This window comes from Pelophylax lessonae (assembly GCF_965119305.1).
Source record: "Pelophylax lessonae genome assembly, chromosome: 7".
NCBI lineage: Eukaryota > Metazoa > Chordata > Amphibia > Anura > Ranidae > Pelophylax > Pelophylax lessonae.
Genome location: NC_138774.1, coordinates 283,117,029 through 283,127,028, shown reverse-complemented (window position 1 = coordinate 283,127,028; position 10,000 = coordinate 283,117,029). Strand labels below are relative to the sequence as shown.

Below are 10,000 nucleotides of genomic sequence, written 5' to 3'. Positions count from 1 at the left end.
TCTGATGTGTAGGAAGGACTATGACTGGATGGGAGGCCTCTTTTATGAATGGGAGACCCTAATGTCATGGGTGGTTTCCCTCCCATCTGATGGGGGGGGGGTGACTCATATATAGGGGGACCTCTGATGTGAAGGGGGGGGTGATGTAAAGAGGGAATCTCAGATTTTATGGGGGGGGGGCACCCTTGATGCAATGAAGGGATGTCCGATGTGAAGGGGGGGGGGGACCTCTGATTTTGAGGGGTGGTGGAGACGACCTACTGTATGTATAGGGGGTCTCTGATGTGAATGAGGGGGACCCATGTATAGGGGGTCTCTGATGTAAATGTGGGGTCCAATGTGATAAGGGGGACCCATGCATAGGGGGTCTCTGATGTAAATGTGGGGTCCAATGTGATAAGGGGGACCCATGTATAGGGGTGGTCTCTGATGTGATGGGGAGCCTCTGATGTGATGAGGGGGGTCTCTGATGCATAGGGGGACCTTTGATGTAATGGGGGATCCTCTGATGCGAAGGGGGAGGACTCCTATATAGAGGGTCTCGGATGTGACATGGGAACTCTGATGTGATGGGGGATCTCTGCACTGAAAGGGGGGGGGGAGGGATGGATGTGATGAGGGGGATCTCGATTGTTATTTGGGGGGGGGGGGTAACTCCTGATGTGAAGGAGGGGAACCTTACGATTTTGAGGGGTGTACTTTATTTCTGTATAGGTGGTCTCTTATGTGATGGGGGGTCCTCTGATGCGAAGGGGGGTGACTCATATATAGCGGGTCTCTGATGTGATGGGGGGGTTTGAGGTAACAAGCGGATCTCAGATTTTATGGGAGAAGCCTGATATGAAGAGTGGGGGACGTCTGATGTGAACAGGGGGGGGACCTCTGATGTGAAAGGGACCTTTGATTTTGAGGGGTAGTGGGGACGATCTACTATACGTTTAGGGGGTCTCTGATGTAAATGTGGGGTCCAATGTGATAAGGGGGACCCATGTATGCATAGGGGGGGGCTCTGATGCACAGGGGGAACTTTGATGTAATGGGGGGTCCTCCAATGCGAAGGGGGATGACTCTTATATAGAGGGTCTCTGATGTGATAGGGGGACCTCTGAATTGCAGGGGGGGGGGGGGATCTCTGATGTGATGGGGAGCCTCTGTTGTGAATTGGGGCTCTAATGTGATCAGGGGGGGCCATGTATAGGGGGTCCTCTGATGCGATGGGGAAACTCTGATATGAAGAGTGGTGGGGACCTTTGGTATAAAGAAGGGACCTCTGATGTGAAAATAAATACATCTCAGCTGCTGTTGGTATGTGGATGTTATTCCGCTTTATAATGAATAGAGATTTGAAGATTGATGTGCTGATTGCAGAGGACTGCACACACCATGAACTGGTTGGAATCTATTATACATAAGATGGGAAGAGGACGGCTCCTGACCTGCTCCTGGCAGAAAAGTTCATTAGCGATGCGAACAATCTTCTTTCTTTACACAGTCCTCCACTGTCCTATACAATTATATGTGCATTTAAAGTATTTTATACATGCCATTTCCCTTGTGTAGACATCCAAAAGCCCTGAGACTAAAGCCGAGTGCTGCTATCTTAGGAGTGATGTCAGCAGCCCCTAAAGACTAGTAGCTGACACTCCAATTTAATCCTTCTCCCTGGTAGCTACATAAAACATTATGCAGGGAGGGGAGGGGCAGAGGAGCTGGGCCAGCACAGACAGGATGACTTTCCCAGAGGGCAATGATATGAAAGGAGGGAGGGGCTGGGTCAGCACAGAATGTAATTAGACACTCCCAGAGGAGGAGAGAGCTATGACATGCAAGGAGAGTGGAGCTGGGTCAGCACAAAATGTAATTAGACACTCCCAGAGGAGGAGAGGGCTATGACATGCAAGAAGAGAGGAGCTGGGCCAGCACAGAGGGAATCAGACAGACAGTCTTAGAGAAGGAGAGGGCCATGACATGGAAAAAGGGAGGAGCTTAGTCAGCATAGAAGGTAATAAGACACTTTTGGAGGAGGAGATTACTATGACAGCAAGAAGGGAATAGCTGGGCTAGCACAGAAAGTTATTAGGCACTCCCAGAGAAGGAGAGGGCTGTGGCATGCAAGTAGGAAGGAGCTGGGCCAGCACAGAGAGTAAAAAGACACTCCCAGAGGAGGAGACTGCTATGGCATGCAAGGAGAGAGGAGTTGGTCTAGCACAGAGGGAAGCAGACAGTCCTAGAGGAGGAGAGGGCCATGACAAGCAAAAAGGGAGGAGCTGGGCCAGCATAAGAAGTAATTAGACACTTTTGGAGGAGGAAACTTCTAAGATGGGCAAGGAGGGAACAGCTGAGCCAGCACAGAAAGTTATTAGACACTCCCACATGGGGAGAGGGCTATGACATGCAAGGAGAGAGGAGCTGGGTCAGCATAGAAATTTATTAGACACTCCCAGAGGGGGAGAGGGCTATGACATGCAAGGAGGGAGGAGTTGGGTCAAAACAAGAAGGTAGATACTCCCAGCAAAGAAAAGGGCTAGGACATGCAAGGAGAGGAGCTGGGCCAGCACAAGTATATAGACGCTTACGGAGCTGGAGATTACTATGATGGGCAGGGAGGGAACAGAAATTAGACAGTTCCAGAAGAGGAGAGAGCTATGACATGCCAGGGGGAAGGAGCTGAGCCAGCACAGAAAGTTATTAGACACTCCCAGAGGGGGAGAGATCTACGACATGCAAGGAGAGAGGAGCTGGGTCAGCATAGAAAGGTATTAGACACTCCCAGCAAAGAAGAGGGCTAGGACATGCAAGGAGAGGAGCTGGGTCAGCACAACAAGTATATAGACACTTTCAGGGCTGGAGATTACTATGATGGGCAGGGAGGGAACAGCTGGGTCAGCACAGAAATTAATACACACTTCCAGAGGGGGAGAGGGCTATGGCATGCAAGGAGAGAGAAGCTGGACCAGCACATATATTATTACACACTCCCAGAGAGAGAGGGGAGAGGGCTATGACATGCAAGGGGGAAGGAGCTGAGCCAGCACAGAAAGTTATTAGACACTCCCAGAGGGGGAGAGGGCTATGACATGCAAGGGGGAAGGAGCTGAGCCAGCACATAAAGTTATTAGACACTCCCAGAGGGGGAGAGGGCTATGACATGCAAGGGGGAAGGAGCTGGGCCAGCACAGAAATTATTACACAATCCCAGAGGGGGAGAGGGCTATGACATAGCAAGAGGGGAATGCTGAGGGAATTAAAGCTTCTGAAGAAGTCACATTTCCTAGCAGGTTCAGAGGCACATTGCAAGCGAATAGAGAGCTGTATATGGAATGGGAAAATGCTGCAAATATGCATTTTATATACTTGTTTACCTGCAAATTTTTGTAAGGATCCCTTTAAACACTGCACACAAGAAACCATTGGGTAATGTATTAATCAAGCATTAATCCAAAGCTGAAATGCCAATTTTGTGTGGACTGACTCTATGCAATGCTGTACCTCACGTGTGCTAGAAGAAGGCAGGACAAACCCTTCCACAGACAATCCATGGCACTGAAAAAAAATTAAAAAAAAAAAAGAACATTTGAGAGACTCGGCCTTCTCCATGACTCTTCTTGTAATGTAAAGAATTTATTATATATATATTTATGCCTCACCTTCTGCAAAATAGCCCAAACTTTCTGATAGAAGCCAACTGGCACTCTGTTCAAAGCCCCATCCAGTCGTCTTCTACCGAGCCACTGCCCTTGTCGGCTATCAGAGGCGCCTTCGTCATCGGATGAGGTCGTGCTGAAACGGTCACCAGACACAGAAAGAGCATCACCAGGCCTCTGAGGAAGGAATGAAATTGTATATCAGTAAAATAAAAGCAATTTGACCATACCTGTATTTTGGCACAGTCCCCCTTTCCACTAGTCTTCCCTGATCCTCGATGAGCTTAGCCACCACTAAGGGATCTCCCATCAAGCTATTCTTCTGCACATGCTGGAAGGATATCAATGCATTCTGAGGGACAGGTCATATGTATAGCATCCCAAAGGTAGACTCTTGGTTGAAAAGAATGGAGATTCTGCAGTAGTAGTGGTTACGGTACCCCCCTGGTAGATGACATGGGCTCATCTAATCTAAGTGACAGTTGGTAGTCACCAGAACACCCCACAAGAGGTAATGGGCTGGAAACCCTAATGGTCTCCAGTTTTCTTTGCCGCAAACTGCCACCAGGTTGTGGCTCACAGGACCACCCTATCAAGTGGTTGGTGAACAGAAGGGCTACGGTGCACTGGCAGTCCACAAAGAGGCATTCAAGAGAGTATTCAGGTCCAGGCAGAGGTTGGCAGATGACATGGGCTCATCCGAAGCGCAGAGTCTAAGTGACAGTTAGTCATCACCAGAACACCCACAAGAGGTAATGGGCTGGAAACCCTAATGGTCTCCAGTTTTCTTTGCCGCAAACTGCCACCAGGTTGTGGCTCACAGGACCACCCTATCAAGTGGTTGGTGAACAGAAGGGCTATGGTGCACTGACAATACATAAAGAGGCAGGCTAGAGAGTATTCAGGTCCAGGCAGAGGTTGAGGTAGGCAAGAGAGTAGTCAGGTTCAGATAGAGGTCAAGGCATTCAAGAGAGAAATGTCCAGGCACAGGTCTTGGCAGGCAGCGAGCAAGAGGGTAGTCAGTTCCAGGCTGAGGTTGAGGCAGGCAGCAGGCAAGAGGGTAGTCAGGACAAGGCAGGCAGTAGACAGAGTAATCAAGTCTAGGTAGAGGCAGGCAGGAGAGGATTCAGGTTCAGGCAGAGGTCTTAGCAGGCAAGAGAGTAGGGAGGTTCAGGCACAGGTTAAAGCAGGCAGCAGGCAAGATAGTAGTCGGGTCGAGGCAGCCAGTAGGCAAGAGACTAGTCAAGTCTAGGCAGAGGTCATGGCAGATGCCAGGCAAGAGTAATCAGGTCTAGGCAGAGGTTGAGGCAGGTGGCAGGCAACAAAGAGAACGAAACCAGGCAGAAGGCAAGACAGTAGTCAGGTCCAGGGAAAGGTCGATGCAGGTGGCAAGCAAGAGAGTAGTCCGGAAAGGCAATTCAGGTAAGCAACAGGCAGGCAGCAGCAGATTCAGTACTATAGCAATCTAGCTCCAGGGTAGCCAATTGCCCAATTATAGATTATAGTTTTTAAAAAACTACATTAATTACCTCCAATACTTACCTAAATCTTTGGTCATGTGACAACAGGTCACATGTCTTCTCTTTTCTGAACTGCAGAGTGCGAGCTTCCACCATAAAGAGCCTATGTCACTGCCCTGTGACATGGCCACCTCTTATGAGCTGCCATCAGCAGGTTCTTGAAGATTTCAGTGTCTTGATGATATCATGGAAAGGGGGTGGCAACAAGACCAGTCAGTAAACTGCGTCAAAGAATCACTGATCTTCACTCTGGGAAGAGGTGCTGGCGAGGGTCATGTGATGGCAAACTCAAGTGAAGTTACACCTGTGAAATGTGGAAGGAAAGCGTAGAAGATGGTGGGATGACATGTTAGAGAGAAAGTGGTAACAAGATCAGTCAGTGTCATGGATGGACTGCAGTGGTGAATCAACAGTCTTCCATTCTAGGAACAGGTGGGAGTGAGGGTCAGGGGGTGGTGGGCTCAAGCAAGGGCTGTCATGGAAAGGAGGTGGCAGGCAGGACTAGGAGATGGAGTGATGACAGAAAGAAGGGGACAACAAGACTGGTCAGTGTCATGGATTGAATGCTGCAATGAATCATTGGCCTTCATTCTGGAAAGAAGTGCAGCCAGGGGTCATGTGTTGACAGACTCAGGTGAGTAACATTGGGGAAGGGTGGAAAAAAGGGGAAGAGGATGGCATAATGACAATATAAAAGAGAAGGCGGCCACAAGACTGGTAAGTATATTGGATAAACTACTATGGTGAATCACTGGTCTCCAATTTGGGAAGAATTGTGGGAAGGGCTTTTTTTTTTTTAATCAGGGCTCAGGTGCGTAATATTGGCAAATTATGGGAGAAAGGGGTCTTCATTCCGGGAGGAGGTGCAGGCGAGGTTCATTTGATGACCGATTCAGGTGTGTAACATTGGGGAAGGGTGGGATGAAAGGGTACAGGATGGCATGATGAAATCATGGAAAGAAGGTAGCAACAAGACTGGCTAGTGTCATGGATGAACTGCTGTAGTGAAACATTGGTCTTCACTCCAGGAAGAGGTACAGGCCAAGGGTCACATGACAGCAGCCTCAGGTGCGTAACATTGGTGAATATAAGGAAGAAGATGGAGGGGATAGTGTGACAACACCATGGACAGAAGGCAGCAAGAAGACCGGTTAATGTGGATGAACTGCAGTGGTGAATTGCTTCTAGAGAAGCAGTGCGGGCAAGGGTGACGTGACGGAGACTTAGATGCGCAACATTGGTGAATGGTGGGAGGAACAGGTAGGGGATGGCTTGAAGACATCATAGACTAAAGGAGACAGCAAGACTGGTCAATGTCATGGATAAACTGCTGCTCGGTAATTCATTGGTCTTCACTTTAGAAAGGGTTGCGGACAAGGGTCACGTGATGGGGATTCAGGGGCGTAACATTGGTAAACAGTGGAAGGAAGAGGTAGACAATGGCGTAATATCACCATGCAGAAAAGGTGACAACTGGCTAGTGTCATGGATGAATTCCTGCAGGGAATTTTTGGTCTTCGTTTTGGGAAGAGGTGCAGTAAAGGGTCAGATGCAGAGTTACGTGTGTAACATTGGTAAATGGTGGAAGGAAGGGGTTGACGATGATGTGAAAATGGGTGGACGATGCAGAAAAGGGGACAACAAAACTTGTAAGTGTCATGGATGATTTTCTACAGTGATCTTCCACCCCAGGTAGAGGTGCGGGAAAGGGTCCAGGGTTGGCAAACTCAGGTGTATAACATTAGTGAATGGTAGAAGGGGTACGGGATGTTGTGATGACATGGAAAGAAGGTGACAATACTGGAAAGTGCCATAGATAAACAACTATGTTGAATCAACGGCTTTAACTTTGGGAAGAGGTGCAGGGCAAGGGTCAGGTGTTGGCGTACTCTGCTATGCAACATTGGAGAATGGTGAAAGGAAGGGGTAGAGGATGGCATGAGGACATAGGAAAGGGGACAATAAGATTGGAAAGTGCCATATATAAACTGATGCTGCGAATCATTGCTCTTCACCTTGGAAAGGGGTGCAGGCAAGGGTAAGGTGTTGGTGGACTCTGGTGAATGGTGGAAGGAAGGGTAGGGGATGGCGTGGTGTTATAATGGGAAGAAGGTAACAAGATTGGAAAGTGCCATAGATAAACTGATGCGGCGAATCATTGGTCTTCACCTTGGAAAGGGGTGCAGGCAAGGGCCAGGTGTTGGTGTACTCTGGTAAGCAGCATTGGTGAATGGTGGAAGGAAGGGGTAGGGATGGCGTGGTGACATCATGGGAAGAAGGCAACAACAAGATTGGAAAGTGCCATACATATACATAAACTGATGCTGTGAATCCTTGATCTTGGCAAGGGTCAGGTGTTGGTGGACTGGTACGCAGCATTGGTGAATGGTGGAAGGAAGGGGTAGGGGATGGCGTGGTGACATCATGGGAAGAAGGCAACAACAAGATTGCAAAGTGCCATAGATAAACTGATGCTGTGAATCCTTGATCTTGGCAAGGGTCAGGTGTTGGTGGACTCTGTTACGCAGCTTTGGTGAATGGTGGAAGGAAGGGGATGGCATGGTGACATCATGGGAAGAAGGCAACAACAAGATTGCAAAGTGCCATAGATAAACTGATGCTGTGAATCCTTGATCTTGACAAGGGTCAGGTGTTTGTGGACTCTGGTACGCAGCTTTGGTGAATGGTGGAAGGAAGGGGTAGGGGATGGCGTGGTGACATCAAGGGAAGAAGGCAACAACAAGATTGGAAAGTGCCATTCATAAACTGATGCTGTGAATCCTTGATCTTGACCTTGGCAAGGGTCAGGTGTTGGTGGACTCTGTTACGCAGCTTTGGTGAATGGTGGAAGGGGATGGCGTGGTGACATCATGGGAAGAAGGCAACAACAAGATTGCAAAGTGCCATAGATAAACTGATGCTGTGAATCCTTGATCTTGACCTTGGCAAGGGTCAGGTGTTGGTGGACTCTGGTACGCAGCTTTGGTGAATGGTGGAAGGAAGGGGTAGGGGATGGCGTGGTGACATCAAGGGAAGAAGGCAACAACAAGATTGGAAAGTGCCATTCATAAACTGATGCTGTGAATCCTTGATCTTGACCTTGGCAAGGGTCAGGTGTTGGTGGACTCTGTTACGCAGCTTTGGTGAATGGTGGAAGGGGATGGCGTGGTGACATCATGGGAAGAAGGCAACAACAAGATTGCAAAGTGCCATAGATAAACTGATGCTGTGAATCCTTGATCTTGACCTTGGCAAGGGTCAGGTGTTGGTGGACTCTGGTACGCAGCTTTGGTGAATGGTGGAAGGAAGGGGTAGGGGATGGCGTGGTGACATCAAGGGAAGAAGGCAACAACAAGATTGGAAAGTGCCATTCATAAACTGATGCTGTGAATCCTTGATCTTGACCTTGGCAAGGGTCAGGTGTTGGTGGACTCTGTTACGCAGCTTTGGTGAATGGTGGAAGGGGATGGCGTGGTGACATCATGGGAAGAAGGCAACAACAAGATTGCAAAGTGCCATAGATAAACTGATGCTGTGAATCCTTGATCTTGACCTTGGCAAGGGTCAGGTGTTGGTGGACTCTGGTACGCAGCTTTGGTGAATGGTGGAAGGAAGGGGTAGGGATGGCGTGGTGACATCATGGGAAGAAGGCAACAACAAGATTGGAAAGTGCCATACATAAACTGATGCTGTGAATCCTTGATCTTGGCAAGGGTCAGGTGTTGGTGGACTCTGGTACGCAGCATTGGTGAATGGTGGAAGGAAGGGGTAGGGGATGGCGTGGTGACATCAAGGGAAGAAGGCAACAACAAGATTGGAAAGTGCCATAGATAAACTGATGCTGTGAATCCTTGGTCTTCACCTTGGAAAGGGGTGCAGGCAAGGGTCAGGTGTTGGTGGACTCTGGTACGCAGCTTTGGTGAATGGTGGAAGGAATGGGTAGGGGATGGCGTGGCGACATCATGGGAGGAAGGTAACACGATTGGAAAGTGCCATAGATAAACGAATGCTGTGAATCATTGGTCGTCCCCTTGGAAGGGGTACAGGCAAGGGTCAGGTGTTGGGGGACTCCGTGCATAGCACTGGTGAATGGTGGAAGGAAGCAAAATGGAATGGTGTGATGATCTTATGGGAAGAAGGTAACAAGATTGGAACATGCCATAGATAAACGGCCGTGGTGAACCATTGGTCTTCACTTTGGGAAGAGGTGCAGGCAAGGGTCAGGTGACGGTGGATTAAGGTGCATAACATTGGGGAATGATGATTGAAAAGGGAAGGGGATAGGTGTAAACTTTGCCAGGAGGTAGCCAAAGATAACTACCAAACAATCTAAACATACACGACCTATACACACCATACAAAGTATCAAACCAAGGTCAATACTTACCAATGAAGAGGCTGATGAGACATCCACATCCTGTATAGAGAAATATAAATTAGCATTGGAATGAACTGGCAGTATCTTTGTTTATAAACAAATAAATGTTAAGCAGTGGGTAAGTACATTCGAACCAAGAAATTAGAGTGGCGCAAGCCCAAGTTATTTCTAGTCTTTGCACCCTTGTCACTCCATTTATTAACTCAATTCATTAATTAACTTAATTCAATTCATTGCCTTCAACTAAAGGCCAAAAATAGGACATAAAAAAGTCCCAGCGTAATTTAGAACATTGAAAATGATCATGACATGCAGGATAGCCAATTAATAGATTAATGCGGCTATTAAATTATTCCTGTGAATTATCTTGACATTGTAAAGCTGAAAAAAAAAAAAAAAAAACGAAATTGAAACTACAAAACTGTCTGGTGAGTTTATTGTCAAAGCTTCTAGCAAAA

General features: G+C 48.1%; 1 protein-coding gene across 1 annotated transcript in view; it reads right to left on the bottom strand.

Annotated features, from left to right (window-relative positions):
* HDAC8 (histone deacetylase 8) overlaps window positions 1–10,000 on the bottom strand; it is a gene marked incomplete at its 3' end in the record, with an annotated part of 42,535 nt that overhangs the window by 510 nt on the left and 32,025 nt on the right. The window contains exons 6-8 of the mRNA XM_082264245.1: window positions 9,552–9,581; window positions 3,648–3,821; window positions 3,490–3,543 (exon numbers count right to left, since the gene is read on the bottom strand). Coding sequence (XP_082120371.1) covers window positions 3,490–3,543; window positions 3,648–3,821; window positions 9,552–9,581 — 258 coding nt within the window. The remainder of the gene's footprint in view (window positions 1–3,489; window positions 3,544–3,647; window positions 3,822–9,551; window positions 9,582–10,000) is intronic.